Source organism: Ovis canadensis, chromosome 25, assembly GCF_042477335.2.
Source record: "Ovis canadensis isolate MfBH-ARS-UI-01 breed Bighorn chromosome 25, ARS-UI_OviCan_v2, whole genome shotgun sequence".
NCBI lineage: Eukaryota > Metazoa > Chordata > Mammalia > Artiodactyla > Bovidae > Ovis > Ovis canadensis.
In genome coordinates this window covers 57,930,459-57,955,172 of record NC_091269.1, presented here as the reverse complement: position 1 = coordinate 57,955,172, position 24,714 = coordinate 57,930,459, and the positions used below count along the sequence as shown (strand labels likewise).

Genomic DNA, 24,714 nt, shown 5'->3' with positions numbered 1-24,714 from the left:
GTTCCTTTCTGTGCTAACAAGAACAATTTTGCTTTCGATCAGTGAATTAAGTACACACCATCTTGGAGGATGTGAAGACTGGATTTTCTTCAGATTTCTTCTAATTGGGCTTCTGTGGTGCCTCAGTGGTAAAGAATCCACCTGCCAATGCAGGAGACAAGGGTTCGATCCCTGGGTTGGGAAGATCCCCTGGAGAAGGAAATGGCAACCCACTCCAGTATATTCTTGCCTGGAAAATCCCACGGACAGAGGAGCCTGGTGGGCTACAGTCCATAGGGTCTCAGAAGAGTCAGATGTGACTTAGGGACTAAACAGCGACTTTTCTTCAGTTTTACCTCTTTGTAAGTGGAGATTTGAGGAGGTTTCCTCATAACTTAACTGAGCCAAAAGAGATCATCTACAGCTTCCCTGGTGGCTCAGATGGTAAAGAATCCACCTGAAATGTGGGAGACCTGGACTCAGTCTCTGGATGGAGAAGATCCCCTGGAGGAGGGTGTGGCAATCTGCTCCAGTATTCTTGCTTGGCGAATCCCCATGGATAGAGGAGCCTGGTGGGCTACAGTTCACAGGGTCGCAAAGAGTCAGACACAATTGAGTAGCTAAACACAGCACAGGTCATCTGAGCTTTTGTATGTGTTCTCAGTATATGATTAGAGACAGTGGATATTTTTATTATTTAGTGCATGCTGCAAGTCTCACATGCTATTGTTTCCATAGAAATCTTTCTTCAGGTGTGCTAAATGGCACAAAAGATCTTTCCCTCTGATGATTGGCAAGAAGGATGGAATGTTACTAGGAACTTCATCCCTGTTTTCTTCTCTACTTGTTTTACTTGTTACAATATTTTCCTTATCAAACTGCATATAATTCTCCCATTGGGAAAGGAGCTACTTCCAGCAGTAGTTTGCTGTCTCTCTTACTTCTGCGGTCAACAGATGCTCCATTTCCTTTATTCACTGCTGGGGTCCAGCCCCGTTGGATCTAGGGAATTTGAAGTGGGGACAGAGTCGGCATCTGGGAAGGGACTATTTAATTAGAAACATAAAGATTAGGAAAGAATAGTGTACTGGGGAATTTAGAGGAGGAAAGAGGCTGTATTCCTTGGTTTATTTGGAAAACCAATAAAACCTCGAGACAAGAGGTTTGCACCATCTACGTAGGCCACTGGCGCCTGCTTGAATAGCGGAGGGTGCCCCACCTTGGGCTTCCTCTTGCATGGGTCTTAGAAGCCAGGGCAAATAAGTAGACATGGTGAGCCTTCAAGCTCCAAGGGATCAGCCTGAAAAGGAGAGGGAGGGAGAGGGAGAAAGAGAGAGGGAGAGAGAGTCAACATGGGGGGAGCCAGATTTCCAAGAAACTAGTTCGAGAAACTCTTCTGAGAAACTGGTCCATCCTTTATTGTTCAGGAAAGCTTGTTATACTTTTGGTTGTACATAGAGATCAATGGATAATACCAAATTATGTAGCGTCAGCAGCCCTGACTCTTATCGAGACCAGGCTTTCTCTCTGCATACCTAGCTGTATACACAAGTCTTAGGTGATTTACATCATCTTCTGGCCAGAAGGCCTAGTAGCATTTTACGGCCCTTTTCTGATAAGGGTCTGTCAACCAGAAAACTTATTTGCCTTAATAGTGTTGTTCTTTTCCAAAATCTGGTGCCACTCTCAGAAAGCACTAAATAAAGTTACATTCTTACATAGCAAGGACACAACAATTTATAACAAAGAAAGAGGAGTACAGTGATTTATAACAAAGAGAAAATTCATTAACTCAAAAATCTAGTATTGCTAACATCAAAACTACTATATTCTTATTTCTGCATCCTGTTTACATTGATAAATATCCTCCCAGGTGCCTAAAAGATAAAGGATATGGAGGCCTGGCGGCAAACATTAAGTCAACAATGAAACCCTTCACCAAACTAATTCTTAGCTCTAAAAGGCTCTATATCTTTAAGATGTTTTAAGCTTTGTGCCTCTCATGGTTGGGGGACTGTAAACAATTACAAGTTGTAAAAGTCTGGGGGAACCTGTCAGGCAAGTTAGAGAGCCTTCAGAGGGATTTGAGCTGAGACACTCCTTTCATATGCAGGAGACCAGTTGGAGCTCTAAGTTAACTTTTTCCAGAGAAATGTGGTTGGGGATAGCTCCCTGTAACGTCAGAAGAGTATAGTATAGCAGACAGTAAACACAGATTTTGGTTTTGGGGCAGATGCTCAGGCAGAGGACCCCTTGAGACCTGACTCGCCTTGCCCATCAGGTCTCTCCACATGACCTTGTCATGGGTGGGATCTCCTGTGCTGGCTCCTGGCAATTCACCATTTCTAACGATGATCCATTTACAACCACCCTAGTCCAAGCTTCCATCTTCTCTCACAAAGAAAATCTCTTGAGTGAAAGAGGATTTATAGTGGAAACTTCTAGACTGCAGGAGAAGGCAACAGAGAAATTCAGGGAGGATATTTCTGGAGCAACACAAAAAAATTAAGATGTAATCTGCAGAGTCCTTACCTTCTTCCACCTGTAATAATGAGATGATTTAAGAATACAGTTGAGATTTAACCAGATGGAAAAGGTTGCACATGCTTCTCTTGGGCCCCTCAGAAATAGGCCTCCTTATAATATTAATGACAGTGAACTTAGGAAAAGGCAGGCAAATGAGGCAAATGTAAATTGTAGCAAAAGAATTGAAGTTTAGTCACTCACACAGCCAAGACATATAGAGAGGAATTTGGAGTTAGGTGTTCCAGGAAAAAGGCAGGGTCATGCCTTAAAGAATTACAATTCTATGTACAAGACTAAGTAATATGTTTTTATAGAAGCATCAATTCAGTTCACTTCAGTCACTCAGTCTTGCCCGATTCTTTGTGAACCCATGAGCTGCAGCATGCCAGGCCTCCCTGTCCATTAACAACTCCTGGAGCTTGCTCAAACTCAAACATGTCCATTGAGTAGGTGACGCCATCCAACCATCACATCCTCTGTCATCCCTTTCTCCTCCTGCCTTCAATCTTTCCCAGCATCAGGGTCTTTTCCAATGAGTCAGTTCTTCACATCAGGTGGCCAAAGTATTGGAGTTTCAGCTTCAGCATCAGTCCTTCCAATGAATATTCAGGACTGATTTCCTATAGGATGGACTGGTTGGACCTCCTTGTAGTCCAAGGGACTCTCAAGAATCTTCTCCAACACCACAGTTCAAAAGCATCAATTCTTCAGCGCTCAGCTTTCTTTATAGCCCAACTCTCACATCCATACATGATTACTGAAAAAACCATAGCTTTGACTAGGCGGACATTTGTTAGCAAAGTAATGTCTCTGCTTTTTAATATGCTGCATATAGAAGTGTAATTAGCTTCAATGACATACCCAAAAGGAAAAGAACTAAAAATTCTGAATGTAATATATCTGAAAATATTAAAAATAGATAACTGAACAGTCAAGAATAATGTCCTCAGGAACAAAATATAACAAAGGAAACTCTGTGAAATAATAGAGTTTCAGGTTAGGCTTTGCCTTAAACCTATTGGTCAAACATGGAGACCTTGAGCATTTGTTCCTCTGGCTAATGAGACATAGAACCCATGGGATCCAGTGTAAGGACGGAGCAAATGAGAGATTTCCACAAAAGCTGGAAATCTATATCCTCAGTTTAAGCACTGATGAGAAATGAACCCACTGTGCAGAAGGAGATAAGAAGGGAAATTTTCTATCTTGACTTTGGAGTTGCCTGGAAGAGGGACATTTTCTTGAGAAGTGATAACTGCAGAAGTCTCATGCAGGCTTGTGACCCAAGTCACATCACCTATGATGTCTAGTAAAGCACAAAAGAAAATTTAATGTTAAATCATGTGGTTTAGATTGGGTGTGATCCTAGGTTCATGATAGAAAGAGGCACAAGTATTCTTTGAAGCAATGCCAGTCTCTGTGGGCAAGAATCCCTTAGAATAAATGGAGTAGCCATCATAGTAAAAAAAAAAAAAAAAAAAAAAAAAAAAGAAGAAGAAGAAGAAGAAGAATCTGAAATGCTGTACTTGGATGCAGTCTCAAAAATGACAGAATGATCTCTGTTCGTTTCCAAGGCAAACCATTCAATATCACAGTTACCCAAGTCTATGCACCGACCAGTAATGCTGAAGAAGCTGAAGTTGAACGTTTCTATGAAGACCTACAAGATCTTTTAGAACCAACACCCCCAAAAGATGTCCTTTTCATTATAGGGGACTAGAATACAAAAGTAGGAAGTCAAGAAATACCAGGAGTAACAGGCAAATTTGGCCTTGGAGTACAGAATGAAGCAGAGCAAAGGCTCATAGAGTTTTGCCAAGAGAATGCACTGGTCATAGTAAACACCCTCTTCCAGTAACACAAGAGATGACTCTACACATAGATATCACCACATGGTTAATACAAAAATCAGATTGATTCTATTCTTTGCAGCCAAAGATGGAGAAGCTCTATACAGTCAACAAGACTGGGAGCTGACTGTGGTTCAGATCATGAACTCTTTATTGCCAAATTCAGACTTAAATTGAAGAAAGTAGGGGAAAAGACTAGACCATTCAGGTATGACCTAAATCAAATCCCTTACAATTATACAGTGGAAGTGACAAATAGATTAAAGGGATTAGATCTGATAGAGTGACTGAAGAACTATGGATGGAGGTTCGTGACCTTGTGTAGGAGGCAGTGATTAAGAGCATCCCCAAGAGAAAGAAATGCAAAAAAGGCAAAATGGTTGTCTGAGGAGGCGTTACAAATAGCTGAGAAAAGAAGAGAAGCAAAAGGCAAAGGAGAAAAGAAAAGATATACCCATTTGAATGCAGAGGTCCAAAGAATAGCAAGGAGAGATAAGAAAGACTTCCTCAGTGATCAATGCAAAGAGACAGAGGAAAACAGTAGAATGGGAGACTAGAGATCTCTTCAGGAGAATTAGAGACACCAAAGGAACAATTCATGCAAAGATGGGCTCGATAAAGGACAGAAATGGTATGGACCTAACAGAAGCAGACAATGTTAAGAAGAGGTAGCAAGAATACACAGAAGAACTATACAAAAAAGATCTTCATGACCCAGATAATCACAATGGTGTGATCACTCACCTAGAATTAGACATCCTGGAATGTGAAGTCAAGTGGGCCTTAGAAAGCATCACTACGAACAAAACTAGTGGAGGTGATGGAATTCCAGTTCAGCTGTTTCAAATCCTGAAAGATGATGCTGTGAAAGTGGTGCACTCAATATGCCAGCAAATTTGGAAAACTCAGAAGTGGCCACAAGACTGGAAAAGGTCAGTTTTCATTCTAATCCTAAAGGAAGGCAATGCCAAAGAATGCTCAAACCACCTCACAATTGCACTCATCTCAGTTCAGTTCAGTTCAGTTCAGTCACTCAGTCGTGTCCGACTCTTGCGACCCAATGAATCGCAGCACGCCAGGCCTCCCTGTCCATCACCAACTCCCGGAGTTCACCTAAACTCATGTGCATCGAGTCAGTGATACCATCCAGCCATCTCATCCTCTGTTGTTCCCTTCTCTTCCTGACCCTAAGCCCTCCCAGCATCAGGGTCTTTTTCAGTGAGTCAGCTCTTCTCGTGAGGTGGCCGAAGTATTGGAGTTTCAGCTTCAGCATCAGTCCTGCCAACGAATATTCAGGACTGATTTCCTTTAGATGGACTGATTGGATCTCCTTGCAGTCCAAGGGACTCTCAAGAGTCTTCTCCAACACCACAGTTCAAAAGCATCAATTCTTTGGTGCTCAGCTTTCTTCACAGTTCAACTCTCACATCCATACATGACCACTGGAAAAACCATAGCCTTGACTAGACGGACCTTTGTTGGCAAAGTAATGTCTCTGCTTTTTTATATGCTATCTAGGTTGGTCATAACTTTCCTTCCAAGGGGTAAGCACTCATCTCACATGCTAGCAAAATAATGCTCAAAATTCTCCAAGCCAGGCTTCAACAGTATATTGTCACCCTGCTTATTTAACTTATATGCAGAGTACATCATGAGAAATGCTGGACTGGATAAAGCACAAGCTGGGATCAGGATTGCTGGGAGAAATATCAATAACCTCAGATGTGCAGGTGATACCACATTTATGGAAAAAAGCAAAGAACTAAAGAGCCTCTTGATGAAAGTGAAAGAGGAGAGTGAAAAAGTTGGCTTGAAGCTCCACATTCAGAAAACTAAGATCATGGCATCTGGTCCCATCACTTCATGGCAAATAGATGGGGAAACAGTGGAAACAGTGTCAGATTATATTTTGGGGGGCTCCAAAGTCACTGCAGGTGGTGACTGTAGCCATAAAACTAAAAGACGCTTGCTCCTTGGAAGAAAAGCTATGACCAATCTAGACAGCATATTAAAAAGCAGAGACATTACTTTGCCAACAAATGTCCATAGGTCAACAAAGGATATGAGTTTGAGCAAGCTCCTGGCGATGGTGAAGGACAGGAAAGCTTGATGTGCTAACAGTCCATGGGGTTGCAAAGAGTCAGACACAGCTTAGGAACTGAACAAGTAACAACAACAACAACCAGCTGGAAATGAGGTTAATAAACATGAAAAATAGAATGATAAGCTCTAACATACTGTTGATTGGATTTCTAGAAGGAAATAGGAAATAGCAGGGGAAAATAGTATTGAAAGATAGTATGGTTTAGATTTCTCTAGAATTATTGAAAAAACTAAACTCCAGGTCTAGAAAGCCTAAGAATCAGGAGCAGAATAAAAATTGAAAATACACTCCATGTTGTGAATGCAGAATGCCAGAAATGGAGAAACATCTGAAGAGAATCCATGCAGAAGTGGTCATCTTCAAAGGAATGACAGTTAAACTGATTCCTCATAACTCGAGGTTGTGGGCTGAATATGCCTGCCAATATTCTGATACCAGCCCAGTGAGACTGACTTTTGAGCTGCTGCTCTGTGGAACTGTGACTGAATAAAATTTTGTTGTTCCAAGCTACCAAGTCTGTGATAAATTTGTTATTACAACCTTAGGAATCTAATACACTGAACTAAAATGGAAGCAAGACTATAGTGCAGTATTATCTTTACTGTGCTATGAAAAATAATGTTCAACTTGGAATTTTTTAATTTTAAGAATGAGATCCAAATAAAAATGCTTTTTAATAAACAAAAACTCAGTTTGTCACCAAAAAACCCACATTTCAAGGAAATTCTAAACGATATACTTCAAGGCGAGAAAAATAATCTTAGATGTAAGGTTTGAGGGCCACAGAAGAATGTTTAACAAATATATTAATAAATATTGGTTAAGTAGATAAATATTTACTGTATAAAATAATAGAAATTATGTATAATAGAGCATAATGAAAACTAGAATTAAAACACTAGACATTGTTACGACATTAGTTGAGATGATGATTAGAGATAAAGATTGAGAGAGTAAGAATATTGATTAATTTCACACTTATGCAATTAAAGTATTTATGATATCCAATGAAAAAATAATGGACAATATTGTTATAGCTTTGAAAAGAGAATAAGAAAATGAAAATAGGAAAAAATCATTTCAAGAAACTAAAGAGAAGGAAAAAGACCAGTAAAATATGTAATGTCAATAGTATGATGAACTCAGTTCATTTATATGTATGATCATTGTCCAATATAAATGGATTGAGATTTCAACTAAAATGTCTAGGATGGATATAAAAAATTGAGTATATTTTGCTTACAAGAATCCCAACTAAAATGTGATACAGAGGAAGATTGACAGCAAAGAAATAGGAAAAGAACAGCCAGATACTAAGCAAAACAAAAGTGGTGTATATATTAATAGCAGTAAACTATAAGGCAAGATACGTTACTAGAAATAGAGGATATATAAATAATGACAAAAGTTTCAGTTGAGCAAGGAGTTATAATTCTAAACTTATATGTAATTAAGAAAACTCCAAATATGATTTTTGAAAATAAAGACTGAATACAAACAGAAATGGGAAAATTCCCCATCTAATGGACCTAAAAATGGACCACTGAAATCAGCAGCAGTTGGACAGTGGAAACACAAAACATTCCTGCAAACTGTCACAAAGTGAGGCTTCATACATTTTAAAGGATTTGTGTCACGCATTCCACATGTTCAGGTTATAATGCATTGAAGATTACTGAAAAATAATTACCTCATGTTTGGAAAAATTTTAAAACTCTCGTAAACTACTCATGAGTCAAAAACATTTCAAAGAGGACTTTTAGAAACAATGATACAATTAATATATATGATAACTTGTGGGTCATAACTAAAGCATGTTTGATTGTAGATCTATAGTCTTAAATAGTCCATTCAGTTCAGTTCAGTTCAGTTCAGTTGCTCAGTCATGTCCGACTCTTTGCGACCCCATGAATCACAGCACGCCGGGCCTCCCTGTCCATCACCATCTCCTGGAGTTCACTCAGACTCACGTCCATCGAGTCAGTGATGCCATCCAGCCATCTCATCCTCTGTCGTCCCCTTCTCCTCCTGCCCCCAATCCCTCCCAGCATCAGAGTCTTTTCCAATGAGTCAACTCTTTGCATGAGGTGGCCAAAGTACTGGAGTTTCAGCTTTAGCATCATTCCTTCCAAAGAAATCCCAGGGCTGATCTCCTTCAGAATGGACTGATTGGACCTCCTTGCAGTCCTAGGGACTCTCAAGAGTCTTCTCCAACACCACAGTTCAAAAGCATCAATTCTTCGGCGCTCAGCCTTCTTCACAGTCCAACTCTCACATCCATACATGACCACAGGAAAAACCAGAGCCTTGACTAGACGGACCTTAGTCAGCAAAGTAATGTCTGTGCTTTTGAATATACTATCTAGGTTGGTCATAACTTTTCTTCCAAGGAGTAAGCGTCTTTTAATTTCATGGCTGCAGTCACCATGTGCAGTGATTTTGGAGCCCCCCAAAATAAAGTCTGCCACTGTTTCCACTGTTTTCCCATCTATTTGCCATGAAGTGATGGGACCAGATGCCATGATCTTCGTTTTCTGAATGTGGAGCTTTAAGCCAACTTTTTCACTCTCTTCTTTTGCTTTCATCAAGAGGCTTTTCAGTTCCTCTTCACTTTCTGCCATAAGGGTGGTGTCATCCACATATCTGAGGTGATTGATATTTCTCCCAGCAATCTTGATTCCAGCTTGTGTTTCTTCCAGTCCGGCGTTTCTCATGATGTACTCTGCATATAAGCTAAATAAGCAGGGTGACAATATACAGCCTTGACGTACTCCTTTTCCTGTTTGGAACCAGTCTGTTGTTCCATGTCCAGTTCTAACTGTTGCTTCCTGACCTGCATTAGGAAAGAAAAAATGTTTAATATTCATCAGCTAAGTTTCATATGGAAACAGTTTCAAAAGTAGCCACTTAATAAATCCAAAGAAAATGGAAAAATAAAAATAATAAAGTTAAGAGTAGACATTGATGAAATAAAAAACCAGCACATAAAACAGTATCTATTAAGGTAAAACATACTTTTTAAGGAGAATTTGTGAAATATATTAACTTATAGGGTCAAAATAAGAGGGAAGATACACAAATACAGATTACTAGAAATGCATGACGGCACACAACTTTAGATGCATTGGGGAGAATAGAAGAAGTAGAATGACACTGTGAGCAACTTATGCCAATCAATTGGAAAATTTGGACAACATGCCTAAACATGTAGGAAAAAAATGACAGGGCGAGGAAGGCAAAACAAGCAAATTCCTATAGAAATAAGGAAATTTAATTAGTAATAAAAATCTTTTGACAAAGAAAACACCAAGTTGGATGAATTTATAGCCTAGTTTTACTTAATAATCTAGAAACTAGAGAAGGTATCTGTAGCATGTAATAAAAGCTTAACATCCAGAACTGAAAAAAGGATCCCATAAATCAACATGCAAAATATAAAACCCAGTGGAAATTAGACAAAAATCACAAGCACACAAAAGGAAACAGATGACTCATGAGTGTATGAAAGATATTTAACTCTTTTAAGTATTAGGGAAGTGGAAATTAAAGTCTAGTGATGTACCAATTCATTCTCAGCAGACTGGCAAATATTAGGAAGTCATAGGATATCAGGTGGGGAAGGAAATGGCAACCCACTCCAGTATTCTTGTCTAGAGAATCCTGTGGACGGAGGGCTGCTGTCCATAGGGTTGCACAGGGTCGGGCACAACAAGAGTGACTTAGCAGCAGCAGCAGCAGCAGCAGCAGCAGGTTATCAGGATCAGGAAAGGAAGAACAACAAGAACTCTTCACCACACATGATTATAAGTGGATGCAAATCACTCTGGGAATTTGGTATTATCCAGTAAATTTGAATACATTCATATTTTCCTATGGTCTTCTCTTGTGGCTCAAGCTGGTAAAGAATACTCCTGCAGTGTGGCAGACCTGGGTTTGATCCCTGGGTTGGGAAGATCCCCTGGAGAAGGGAAAGGCTACCCAGTCCAGTATTCTGGCCTGGAGAATTCCATGGACTGTATAGTCCACGGGGTCACACACAGTCGGACACAACTGAGCGACTTTCACTTTCATATTCTCCTATGGAGGAATTCTAATTCCAGAGTAATTCTTAAATGTGTGCACCAAGACACACAGGAAAGAAAAATTGCTCATAGAAGGTTTGTTCCCAATAGGAAAGAAGCAAAAACATTCAAATGGTAATCATAATACCATGAATACATTGTGGCAGAATCATACAATGCAAAGCATACAGCTGTGAAAATGAATAAACCAGAGCTGTAACCATCATCATGAATAGATCAGAAAAACTTAATGTTAAACCCAGGGGTTTTTAGATGTTGGTGAATACTGGAATTATCTGGAGAGCTAATGTAGAACACAGAAGCTTAGCTTATTGAAATGGGACAAGACTGGACCTCTGTAATTTTGTTAGTTTCCCAGGTGATCCTGATACAAGACTCAGTTTGAGAAACACTGTGTTAAAACACAATGGTAAGAGGCATGCAGACTGTTTAGCTTACACAAAGCTAAACAAAATGTGCAAGCCTAAGATATATATCATCTAGGTTACATCCATAAGTTATGGCATGGCAGAGGGAACTCCTGATGAGGAAGTGGCAAGCATTTGGGAAAGAGGCATCCAATCAAGATGCAGGTTATATTTTATTTCTTGATGGAAGGTACACTGAAATAATTTTATTATTCATAATTTATGTAGTGTTTGTGCATTAAGGTCCGTCTAGTCAAGGCTATGGTTTTTCCAGTGGTCATGTATGGATGTGATAGTTGGACTATAAAGAAAGCTGAGCACAGAAGAATTGATGCTTTTGAACTGTGGGGTTGGAGAAGACTCTTGAGAGTCCCTTGGACTGCAAGGAGATCCAACCAGTCCATCCTAAAGGAGATCAGTCCTGGGTATTCATTGGAAGGACTGATGTTGAAGCTGAAGCTCCAATACTTTGGCCACCTGATGCGAAGAGCTGACTCATTTGAAAAGACCCTGATGCTGGGAAAGAGTGAAGGCAGGAGGAGAAGGGGACGGCAGAGGATGAGATGGTTGGATGGCATCACCGACTTGATGGACATGGGTTTGGGTGAACTCTGGGAGTTGGTGATGGACAGGGAGGCCTGGCGTGCTGCCATTCATGGGGTCGCAAAGAGTCAGACATGACTGAGCGACTGAACTGAACTGAACTGATGGATACATTCCACGTGGAACTGTCCATCTGTAATCTGAATCTGGGTTATATGCTTCCATGGGATGGGGGCATCCAGGCAACGCTTGTAACAAGGAATATTTATTTTGTGCCTGTGCCCTTCCACACATCAGCTCTTAGTTGAGTGTATGGATATGATGTGTTACTGTTTCATTGCTGCCTTGCTGACTTCGGTGAGGTCAGTGGAGGCCACACAGTATACACACATTGTCTTGTTTCTCCTGCTAGTAGCACTCTCTGGAAGGAATGTTCAGCTGAGACAAAGGGAAAGTTTTTTCTCCAAGTTGTTTATGTAAATTGGCTGCTTGATTGCCCTCTGCACCCTTAGGAAGACCCAGAGTTTGATCCTCTTCCCAGTAGTCCAGAGGCTGACCTGGTTTCCAGCCTGGAAGCAGTCCCTGGCATCAGTGAGCAGGGTGTGAGCCGATACCTGTGTGCAGCCCAGTAGTACTAAAGGACCTGGTGGGGCCATCAGGACAGAAGAAGGCCTGGCATGGAGCTGAGGGAACTGACTGATGGTGCAGACTTGGGTATCTCCAAAGCAAAGGATAAATCCCTGGGAGAAGTGACCCTTTTCACTGCCTCCAAGGACCCAGGGGAGTTGCTTCTGTGGATTCTTAGCATCTGATTGCAGCTATCTCTGTACTAGATACTAGGGATAGGCCCAGAGGTGTGGCGGAGAAGGCGATGGCACCCCACTCCAGTACTCTTGCCTGGAAATCCCATGGAGGGAGGAGCCTGGTGCCCTGCAGTCACTTTCACGCACTGGAGAAGGAAATGGCAACCCAGTCCAGTGTTCTTGCCTGGAGAATCCCAGGGACAGCGGAGCGTGGTGGGCTGCCATCTATGGGGTCGCACAGAGTCGGACACGACTGATGTGACTTAGCAACGGCAGCAGAGGTGTGGGGAGGTGGCTGGTAGTGCTCTGACTCAGAGTGAGTGGGTGTAAACAGGACCGTGGGATATTCTGCAGAGATCCTTAGGGAAAGGGAGGCATATAGCAGCTAACGGGTTGGAGGAAGCTATGCCAAGTTCTCATCTCTGTCCTGGGAAGGTAGAATTGGAAAGGAAAGGTCTGGAGATCAGGGCTACTTGCAGGAGGTCTTGACTTGCGGGACCCTTGACTAGGTCCTGGCTGCCCTGACATCAGTCCCGCCATATGCTGCTGCTTATTGTAGGGAAGTGAGGCTATATCTACCAGAAAGGTACTGTGTTCTCCTATCCGTCAGGCCCCCTACAATTTCCAAGGTTATTGTTGCAGGGTAGTAGGGAGGGTTCAATGCTATCCTATCTGGAAGTTGAGGGTGCAGGATAGGTTAAATAAAAGAGCTTCTGTGGTGACCTCTGCCATCAAGCTGTTGCTGCTTCTGCTAAGTCGCTTCAGTCGTGTCTGACTCTGTGCGACCCCATAGATGGCAGCCCACCAGGCTCCACCGTCCCTGGATTCTCCAGGCAAGAACACTGGAGTGGGTTGCCATTTCCCTCTCCAATGCATGAAAGTGAAAAGTTCTCAGTTGTGTCCTACTGTTTTTGCGACCCCATGGACTGAAGCCTACCAGGCTTCTCCATCCATGGGATTTTCCAGGCAAGAGTACTGGAGTGGGGTGCATTGCCTTCTCCACTGCTATCAAGAGTAAGTGAGAAAAACAAAAGTTATGTCACATATCCATTTCTTTTAAGTGTGCTGACTGTGATGAACCCCCTTATGCATAATTTGAATTATTTCCTCATGACCTCATGATTTTTATAGGTTACCTCCCACCCATGAAGACCTCTATATTCCTTCTTCAAGTAAAGCTGACCATGCTGTGCATTGGTCTTTCTTAGAGTGTTACTTTCTAGTAGGTTAGAACATGAGTTCTCTCATCCTGCTATCGTGCTTGGGGCAATGTGTCCATTAGCAGGGCAGCTAAGAGCAGAGCACAAATGTCCAGGCTCAGCTACATTCTCTGCTTTGTTTTCTGAAGCCCAACTGGATCCTGGGCTCTTCTCACTTGGTAGTCCAAAGATATGAACATTTTGCAATTTCCTCACCACTGATTGTCAGCTGGTCCCAATCCAATATGATCATCGTTCCTTAAACAGACTTTTGTCTGAAATACAAAGTTTAAGTGGTTGAAACCCAGATTCAGTATGTACAAGCACTTTAATTCTTTAGAAATGCCTGTAGTTTTTACATTTGGGAACTATTGATCATTCTAAAAGGATGCAACTCTTAATTTCTTCCTTTCTCCCAGATCTAGTACATGGTTATAACTGACCAGTCTATACACTCATTTTGAGTACCTAGGACAGTTCCTGAAAGTGCTTTGTTTACCTTTACATCCTTAAACATGTTATGTTCTTGTTTATGTGATTCTGAAAATTCCCGATCACTATTTCTAACCTCATTAGCTCCATTTATACTTTCTCATCATCTCAAAGCTGGGCTGTGTCATCTGAAAGGAGGAAGACTTAAGGCCAATTTTAAAACACAGTTATTCATGGTTAAAATCTTGACTTGCAACCAACACAGATAAGAGTCACTTCTTAGAACCAGTGAACCAGAGCTTTCTTAACCTCTCTTCCACCAATAAAACCCTTGGTGAATGTCCATTTTTTATAGTCCCTGTGTTGATCTCAGACATGGAGCTGTTTTGTTACTCTCTAATCCTCTCTCTGTACAGCAGTCAGAGATTTTTTAAAGTGTAAATCTGATTGTGGCTTATTGGTGCATAAAATCTTTCAAGTGCTTCTCATCATCTATAGTGTGGATGTTTTAGCAGTATTTACTGAACCCCATAACCACATCTGGTCTAGGACACAGATCCCACACTGCCTTTGATCATTCTTCTCTCCTGCAAGTGGCCCTGCCCCTCCCTAGGTTGGAGAGGCACCTTGCTGCCTGTACCATTGCCTCCATCTTCAGCAGTACTACTACCAACTCGACTCTTCGCTGTCCTGCCTGCTCGCCTTTACCAGCAAACACTTTGCCTAATAAGTTCATCCTTCAGGTTCAACTTCAGTGCTAATTCCTCACAGAAGCCTCATCCTGGAAAGAGCTCCCCTTGGCCTGCTCCCTTTGCTCTTTTTATGCATGAGAGTGCTCATTTTAAATAGGGTAATAACAGGATCTACCTCATAGAATTCCTAAAGCTGTTGCAAGTACAAAATGAGATAATGCGTGTAAAGAACTTAGCACACGGGCCCATGTGGAAGTTCGATGGGTTCCTTTGCCCCTAGATTTCCGTATGACATCACTCCATATATTTCAGCCTATGATGACCTTGAGTTTCACCAGATGGAATTAAGCCTGACTCATTCACAGCTATACCCGTCGTAACACAGAACAAAACATTGAGGAGCTGTTGGGTAGATTTTGTGCAATGAATGAGTGGATGAATGAATGGATATATTTTAAAATTTTGTATGTATGCAAATCTTTAAAAAATCTAATTATTAAAGAATTATGGGAAACTTACTGCATTTTGTTCAGCTTTGTCAGAGGAAGCCAGTTTTCCTTGTCTACATCAGGTAGACAACTCCCAACAGGAAACTGAGCCTTTTATTCCAGCTAATGCCTCTCATGACACTTGATAGTATTGGTTCTTTTATGGTTTGACTCCATGGAAGCCAACGCATTGGTGGTTTAGCTGCAGATTATCTTTCTCTGTCCTTCCGGGAAGGTGTCGAATAATCCTGTTTGCATTTTAGGGTAAATAAGTATTATTTGTAAGTAAGCAGCTAACAAACTGTTTGACCTTGAGCCCAAACTCATGACCCCTTTGGCATCAACTATTTGGGCTGTCAACCTAGACATCTACTGGTAAGTCTTCTGCAGAGATTACGAGGTCATAAGTCAATGGTAAGCATTTCTGGTTATCTTCCCAGGAAATCAGTGACCCAGAGATCCTGGATCTGGTCCACAGCGCCCTTGGCAGGATGACTGTGGTCCGGCAGATCTTCCCTTCTGCAAAGGACAACCAGAAATGCATGAGGAACAACCACCGCATCTCCTCCTTGCTCTGCGACCCCCAGGAAGGCTACCTCCAGATGCTGCAGGTCAGTGCTGGCCTCCTAAACTTCTTCCAGGAGGGAGTCTCACCCATACCCTTGGCCTGCCTCATGCAACAGTGTGCCTCAGCTCTGGTTGAGCACACTTCCCCACCAACTGTAATTATTAGAACTCTGTCATTTGCTGAAATTGAAACCAGTCAACTGGGCAGTACCTCTAAGCACATTAGCAGGCAATTATGGCCGACGTCAGCAGATGCAGCATATTAGCTCACTGGGTGCCTCTTGTATTTAAAAGTTGCACACTTAGGGAGTAAGGAGAGTCCTGTAACTTAAGTTTCTGTGATGACTCTGTTGATGGGGAATGATTTCATCTGTCAGGACTGGGGACAGAGCCTTCCCATGGAGAGTCATCATTTTGAACCCATTTTAAGTTCTTCCCTGTAGAAAGTAAAAAATATGGAAATAACTGGGAAACGTCTCAGCTCCTCTTCTGAATGCTAAGTCTTAAGTCAACCAGAACACTGCTGGAATCCTAGCTGATCAGGAGGGTGCAAAGGGTAGAAACATGACTTGCCCACCTGGTCCCTTCCTTCCAAGATGAGAAATACAGAGTGTGTATGATTAGTCCCTCCACTACCCTTTTGACATAGGTGGAGTCAAGGTTAGCTTCTCTTAGGCCTGGGAGGGGGATGTGGAGCTGTGCACCCATGGTGAGAGGTGGTTTTCTTCCTGGATATTTGGGGGTAATGGTGAAGATTGTCTGTTGGTAGACTGGCATCTGAAACTCTGCTAGGAACATGGTCCCTAAGAAAATTTTCTTTCAATGCTTGGTGGGAACCATGTAACAGAAGGAAATTTTTCCCACCTGGGTTTGTGAAAAGTACTTATAATTTATGCATGGAATGTGGTTGCCACTCAGTGTTTGAAGTAGTTTACCCTTCTTTCTGCCTGGAATAGGGACTACAGGTCAGTGATGGGCTGTGTCTGCCTCTAGAGTATGAGTCCCATCCCAGGACATCTTGGTAACATCTAATCATGGGGCATATATTTGGGGAAGGGAGGTTATTATAATCTCTAGAGTGAGCTATGTACGTGTGTGATTTGTCAAAGTACCAAATCCATTCTATAATCTTAACTGGGGAGAGAGGAAGTATGCTCCCACAGATGGCAAATGCTAGAAATATGTTCTTGGTTGATAAGGAAGCACAGAAGACATCAGGATTTCATTGGAGTAACTCCCACTAGCCCCAAGTCCACCGCTCCAGGGAGACATCCCAAGGTCTGGGATCTTTGAAAGATGGTGAGGCACTGACCAGGAAAGCAGATCAAAGACCTCTGAAGGGCCCATGGACTCGAAAGCCCCGGGCATATGCAGCAGGCGTGGAAGGTGCTTTATGTCCTGCTCTGCCTTCTTCTTTTCTAGAGTTTGGAAGAAGAGGTGAGGGCCTCTCACACTGACTCTGTATTAGCACCTCACTCTCCATGTGGATGGAAGTGTAGTGTGACCACGTGGCCCAGGCAATGTGTGCTCGTCCCCACCTGGGGCCGGAGGGGGAGGTGCCTGCCATTCTCTGTGGGGGCCAGACCCCGAGGGGGTCTCACTCCCAGGAAGGTCTCTATGGGTTCTCTCTCCCCAAAAGGCTTCATCCTTCCCCAAAGACACACCACCCCTATTCTATCCCGCCCCATACCCCCTGTTCATTTTCCCATTTCTTTCTTGCCTTACTGTACCTCTTCTACTCCACAAGAAAAGAGGGCTGCTTCCTAGTTCACCAACATGTCCTGCCCTGGTGGGGTGGAGGGAGACAGCCAAAGTATGGCTCATCAAGGTCTTGATTCGTCATTTTGCCATGGACAGGAAGCCCAGGTGAGCTCTTTCATTCATATCAGTCACACTGGATGTAAAGAATCTGTCCTGGAGGACAAGAGAGGAAAAGACACTGATTGCAGCAGAGAAGAATGCAGTAGAGGACTTTCTGAAATGACACACGTTTATTAGGAGGATGAACAAAGCCATGGCTCTGCGGTGGGGGGCTAATCCTCAGGTGAGGTCAGTGCAATATCGAACACAGAATCCTGGCCACCCCACCTCTCTCTGTTTCTGCTGAGAGCCAGATGCCGTATGAAGAGCAAGATTTAAGAGCTGCCTCACAGATCCTGCAGCAGCAGTAGCAGCAGTGACAGCAGCAGCAGTAGCAATAGCAGTGGTAGCAACAATGATAGTAACAGTAACAGAAGTAGCAGCAGTAGCAGTAATATTAAGAGTGGTAATAGCAGTATCGGTAGTAATAGCAGCAGCAATAGCAGCAGTAGTATAATAGTAGCAGCAGCAGCAGCAATAGCAGCAGTAGCAATAGCAGCAGCAGCAATAGCAGCAGTAGTATAATAGCAGCAGCAGCAGTAGCAATAGCAGCAGCAGCAGCAATAGCAGCAATAGTATAATAGTAGCAGCAGTATAATAGTAGCAGCAGCAGTAGTATAATAGTAGCAATAGCAGCAGCAGCAATAGCAGCAGCAGCAGCAATAGCAGCAGTAGTATAATAGCAGCAGCAGCAGCAATAGCAGCAGCAGTAGCAATAGCAGCAGTAGTATAATAGCAGCAGCAGCAGTAGCAATAGCAGCAGCAGCAGCAATAGCAGCAGCAGTATAATAGCAGCAGCAGCAGCAGCAATAGCAGCAGCAGTAGCAATAGCAGCAGCAGTATAATAGCAGCAGCAGCAGCAGCAGCAGAAGCAACAACAGCTTTCATGGAAGAAGTAGCAGTGACAGCACAGCAGCCAGGTTGCTTGGGCTCAGATCCCAGTAAATCTAGCTGCTAATGATTTTTTATTATTTATTTGTCATTCTATGCCTCTGCTTCCTTCTCTGTACGTTGGGGATTCAAATATTACCTACCCCTCAGAGTCATAATGAAAATAAATGAGAGGATGTATAGACAGCAACAAGAACAAGGCCGAGCTGTTAACAGAACTCTCCTACTAGAGGATGTGGCCAGGTGTGCTTGGGTTTCCATGGGAAGACTGAACGTGGCCTCATGATTTTTTGAACAGTGTGATGTAGTCTACTTTTGTCCTGAGCGTGCTCTTTGAAAGTCTCGCAGCGGGTGGGAGAGCTCACTTCTGTCTGGCCCCTCATCATCAGTGTTGGGCACCACTTACCATTGCCTCAATCATGCAGGAACTCCATCAGTGCTGCCTTGGTGGGGAGAGGGGAGGCCAGTGTCTTTGCAGCCTGCATAGCTCTTCAGACAAGACCCTGCTCCTTGGAGACTCTCGATAAGGGCTAATGGGATAGATCTGTTAAGAATGCAGGTCTTAACATAAGTTAAACTGTCTCGGGAAGCCTCTTTATATATCTATAAATAAAATACTTTATTAAATGAATCTATCTCCATTTGTTGTATCTGCTTCCTTGTACAGGCTGTGATGAGAGGCAAATGTGGATTTATTTACTCATCCCACCCAACCACCATTTGGGCAGCTTGTAGATTCATCTCATTTACAAGCCATTCCCTTCAAGTTTTCTCTGTAGCTATTACCACTTCTTTCTTTCTTAATGACAGTGTAGAAGGCAAACTAATTTCTACTAGCCTCTAGCTGTGAGATTTATTGAGAAGATTCCAACATGTTTAGCACAACCAACTGAAGGGGGAAAAAAAAATACAACACTGATGTCATGGATTATTAACTTTGTCTTGATGGAATTAATGAAAATTCTTTTGGAAATGGAGCTCTCAAGTCCATCTTTAGTTTTCCCCCCAGACAGCTTCTCTTGGGATGATAATTCTGGGTTAGAAGTTTTCAAGAAGGCCATCAAAAGCAGGGAATTTTTGCAAGATCATCCATCTCTCTGCTTCTGCACTGAGCTGACCTCAGAAGCTCCATCTTATTCTATTAGGCCTGTGGTCAGGGCTTTTTGTGCTGCAAAGCCAACCAGGCACTATTATAGCAAATCAATTTGGTTCCTATTTAGTAAAGAGAACATCTTTTGGAAGAAAAGTACCTAAGTAAGTGGCTTCTATTGGCTCCAAAGGCACTGCTTTTGCAACGGGCAGTGCTGTTGTTTATTTTTCCCTACAAAGCACTGTCTTATTTGGGTGCTTCTCATTCTTATTTTCTCAACAGGTTTGTTTAGGGGTTGTCTGTGATAAAAATGACAAGACCCTAAGAACCCCCGAGGCTTTGCTCAGATTTTATGGGCAGCCTTGCTCAGAGCAGCATCTGAACCATCCTTGGTCTTTAGGACTGCATTGCCTGATGACTTCAGGGCTGCAATTAACCTAACAAATGAATTGTCACATTCTTACTCCACTTCTATTCAAATGTGTTTCCAAAGTGGGACAGGTAAATGATAGAAGCTGTGTTGTCTGGTCACTGTGGAGCCCCTTGAATGAGGCTGCAGGAGCTAAAGTGGTGTTGTCATAAAATGCTCCCTTAGGTTGGGATTTCTCTTCTTTGTGAATTTTAAAATCATAAGATGGCTTAATAGATGGAATCATTGCTCCCTCTTTCAACTTGTTACAGCATTTTGACCCCACTCCCCACACCACCTCTTGCATCTCTATTTCTTTAAGGCTTTCTGCACACTTGTCCCAAGCTTACAAGTTTCTTGTCAACCTGCCTATAGAAGCCTTTCTTCTGAAGCAGCACCGAACCTCTTCATACCAGAGTTCCTTTGGACATCTTGTCATTTTCTCTGGTTTACTTCACCCTAAAGACCCAGATGGAACATGTCGTGGCCAGCATGGATCCATGCCTTTCTCAGAGACAGGTGCACAGGTGGTCCCCTCGGCTACAGCTGATTGCCGTCCTGGCCACGGGTGGCTATATGAACAGCTGGAGGCCAGAGAGCCTTGGGTAGAGCAAATGACCCTCAACGCTCCACCCTCCTTGCATCTTGGATTCAACATGAGGAGAGCTCCCCCGACTCTCTGCCCTCTGCCACCATCTGTTCCCTCCTCAGGCCTGGATGTGGCTTCCCCTCTTGGGACGGGTGGGCTGGCAGCAGGTTGGCAGAGAGGTTGCACCTGGAGATGGATTTCTCGAGCTGTGACATCTGGGCATCGGCTTGTCCTCCCAGTGGGACCCTCTGCTGGTCTGAGTGTGCTGGATGGACAGAGCCTGTCTGAGGATCTGATCAGAGGTCAGTTCTTGCTGTTTGCCTCTGTGAGGTCTCTCTACACAGTCCACTTTGCTTGATTAATGATGGAGGCAAGAGAAAACCAGCCTCTTTGGAAAGCTGGAGGAAATGCAGCCTTTCTTAATGAAAACATTTCCCACATTGCCAGCTTTGGTGTTGGGCAGATAATGGTCTGCTGGTGAGATGCAGCTGGCTCACATGGCTGTGACCCTCGCCTTCCATCCATCTTCCCATGCCTTCCAGGATGACTTGTACCTTGATAATGTGAATGCCCAGCACCTCCCTGGGCCCCTGAGTATAAGGGAGGCAAGGCTGGAGCAATCTAATATGATTTGCCTAAATTCTGATATACTGTGGAGAAATGCGTATGGAGCTCTGGGAGGGCAGACAGCTGGCGCCCTAGCAGAGCCATCGTCATCCTTGGGGGCCTCTCCCTTCCACTCTGATGGGGATGTACACAGGGCTCAGCCTGCTGAGAGTCAGATAGAACCAAATGTGTATGGCTCTGCTGGAGAGCTCAGGACATTTCATGGGAGTGGGGCAGGGGAGGGGGGGCTCTGTTTCCATTACTGCTGACCCTCGTACTGCTTCTAGGGACTCAGTAAGTAAGTAAACAAATCACCTGGGCTTCTGATGGGACTGCTGCTACCGCATCTAGTACCAACCCAGATGGGAAATCAGAGCCTTTTCTGGTTTCAACAAGACAACACATCTCAGTCTCAGAGATGGTGTCACATATGGTGGGCCTTGGAGTGGGACTTTTGCATTGTAGCTGCACAAACAGCTTCTCAGGTTCTAAGTCTTCCCCAATGAGATACGATTGCTCCTCTGCTGCCCCATTCCCCCCATCCTGTGCTTCATCCTTTCTCTGCATCTTGCTACCCTCCCTTTCCTATCCCCTAACTGGGTCTTGACTCCAAAATAAATTCTTCTTATTTTCTCATGAAGATCAATTTAACAATTTTACTGGTAGCCTTTGCTCCTGCTGACACAAGGTATTTTCTTAAATAAAATATAGTTACTGATGTAATGGGGATTCTTGGTGTTAACTCTTAGAAAAAAAATCTATCTTTCCATTCTTGGTCCTCAGTTGGTTTCATGTGATTGGTCTTTAATTATCTAGAAGCCAGGAATGTCTACCTGGGTTTCTTAAAAGCTGAAGTCCAGTCAGGAACTCATAGCTGAATTCTCTCTTATGTCTCCTATGGATGTGACCTCACCTTCCTTGTTTCCCATCTGAGGACCTGCCTCTTACATAGGGGACTGACTTTAGAAAGACAAGCGTTGCCAGGATGCCCCCATCCCATGGAAGCATATAACCCAGATTCAGATTGCAGATGGACAGTTCCATGTGGAATGTATCCATACAGAGGTCCTATTCCCTTTCACAGTGTGGCTTCTATTCTTGATCACTTTAATTCTAAGAGGCATCCTCTTTGCAAACACTTTGACATCTCTTTGTTTCTTCCTAAGAACCAATTTAAAACTATTCATTCAACATCCATTAATTCCGCAGACACGCTTTAAGCACTTATTATATGCCAGTTCCTATGTTAGACATTTCACAAATGTTGTCTCTCTGATTCTCACAAACTCCAAACAAATCAGGAATTTTAATCTCCATTTAGTAACACTTTCCAGTTATAGAGAATGTCATATGTCAAGGCCCAGAAGCCAAGGAAGGCAGGGGCTGAGTCTAGTGTGTCTGAGGCAAGAAGTACTGGGAAATCAATTAGCGAGGAGAGCAGTCCCAGGGAACGGAGGCCAGGGTGGGTGGCCCTCGGGGATATGACAGGGCAGAACGTGCCTATGGGAATGACAACTCAGTGCAGGGTGGAAGCTGGAGGCCAGGTAACCGGGGATTTCCCTATCCCTGGGGAGAAATAAGGGCATTTCAACTATGTGGAGGCTGTGGGAGGTGACCATGTAGAGAGGATGTTAGGAAGCACCCGCAGGGGTGAAACTCCTGCGCCCGGCAGGGAATGGGCGGCTGGTGACGGCGCAGGGCGTGGCGCCTCCCGCGGGTGTGGGGCTGCTGACGTGCCTGTTGTAGCTCTCGCCGCCTCCCACGTGTCGCTTACTCCCCCCTGCACACCTGGGGGGTCTTAGCGCAGGACTGGCTGTGCCCTGGACTCTCGTGGCTGAGCCAGCCCTGCAGTGCAAATGTCAGGCTTAAAAGCACGCCAAGCCGTCTCCCTTTCAGGAACCTGGGTCAGGGTATTGTGCAGGCGCTCACTCCGGGCCTTCCTATATTGGCAGCTTTTATAACGCACCCCGAGAGCAGAGAAGTGGCCTTTTCCTCAAAGGGCAGCCCTGCAACACCTTAGGACATGCAGACCTAAAAGGCCCAGCTCAGGCCCAGGGCCCCATGGCCGCTGTGACCTTGCTGCTGGGCCAGGAGGAAGCCAGGGACATACACCCAGGTGAGCAGCTTTCTGTGCTGGTCCTGATACCCAGGACTGATCCCTGCTCAGTCTTTTGACCCTGAAGCTGCAGGAGCCATGTATGACCCCTGCTTGCCCTTGAAAAGCTTTCAGGCCAAGGGGCATTGGAGCAGAGGCGAGTGGTGTTGGCAGATCAAAGTTTCTTTTCACAAGAGCCTCCACGCTTCTGTGTGACAGACTCACACTGGGCCCTGGCCACCGGGGACACCCCTGGTTGACAGGCTCTCTGCTGACCCGCATTGAAGTCAGGAGCCTGCCTGGGTCCTTTGTTTCTCCTATTCCTTTCTGTCCCTGTTCCCTCCAAAAATAAAACTAAATTCAGAGAGCTTGGGCTGATACTTGGCTACTTGGCACCAGGGTTATAATCAAAACCACCCACTGCACCTCTCCAGGGACGCTGAACATACTGTATGTTATTGTAATCAAGATAAGGCTAGAGCTTTTTAAAATTGTTCTTGTCTATTTTTTTTTGGCTGCATTGTACAGCATGCAGGATCTTGGTTCCTCCATCAGGAAACAAACCTGTGTCCCCTACAGTAAAAGCACAGCATCTTAACTACTGGACCACGAGGGAAACCTCAAGGCTAGAACTTTAGATGACTTGTTCAGCATCACCTTGCGAGTGAGAGGAAGAGGAGATTCAATTCACCCGTACTTTGAGCATTTATCAAGCACATGCTATATCTATGGGCTCCTGTCCCTGCTGGGTGTTGAGCAGTGAGCAGAGCTGGCCCAGGTCAACCCAGGCCCTGGGCTAAGCTGCACAATAGTAGAGTGACAGTTCTGCTGTATGACACAAAAGAGGACCCCAGCGTGCATCTCTCAGTGGGCTCACCAAACAAGCCAGGCCCCTTGCAGCTGTGTGTACACTTAGAAAGGAGGCCATAGGCTCCCAGGAAAGCCTCAGGTTCCTCTTCCAGCTCTGGCTCTTGTCTGCCTCTGACTTTCCTCCATCTGGCCTCTTTGACCCAGTTCCAGGTCTTCTGCTGTGCATCCGGGTCTTTCCTCTGCCATGCCCTTGGCCCAGACACTCTGGCCTCTCTTTAGCTTGTCAAGTCAGCTCTCACCTGAAATGCTTTTACAGTCTTTTGTCATTTCCGGGCTGCAGTGCTCTTAGGATAGCCAGAGTCCTGGGCTCCCACTCTCAGAGGAATGAGGTGATGGTAGCTGCTTGTCTGTCTTTTGCTAGAGAACTCTGTGCTGGGCCTCACCTGAGACATGAGAGAGAGAGGCAAGGACTCCTTCAGGCCAGGCCCCTTTCTCTGACCCTGCAACCTGTAGCACCAGCTCAGGCTGTTTGCTCCTCAAGACAAGCATTGAGTGAGAGTCAGTGAAGCTGGGAGCTTCTGTCTCTCTAGATCTTTCCTTTTGACTCAGGGACCTGGCTTCACCAATCTGGGACATTAGCACACTGGTCTTCACCCACCTACCCCGAGGAAAGGTTTCTTTTATGTTTGTCA

At 44.0% G+C, this 24,714-nt stretch overlaps 1 protein-coding gene across 1 annotated transcript in view; it reads left to right on the top strand.

Annotated features, from left to right (window-relative positions):
* GRID1 (glutamate ionotropic receptor delta type subunit 1) overlaps positions 1-24,714 on the top strand; it is a 686,487-nt gene that overhangs the window by 441,577 nt on the left and 220,196 nt on the right. The window contains exon 6 of the mRNA XM_069572268.1: positions 15,546-15,716. Coding sequence (XP_069428369.1) covers positions 15,546-15,716 — 171 coding nt within the window. The remainder of the gene's footprint in view (positions 1-15,545; positions 15,717-24,714) is intronic.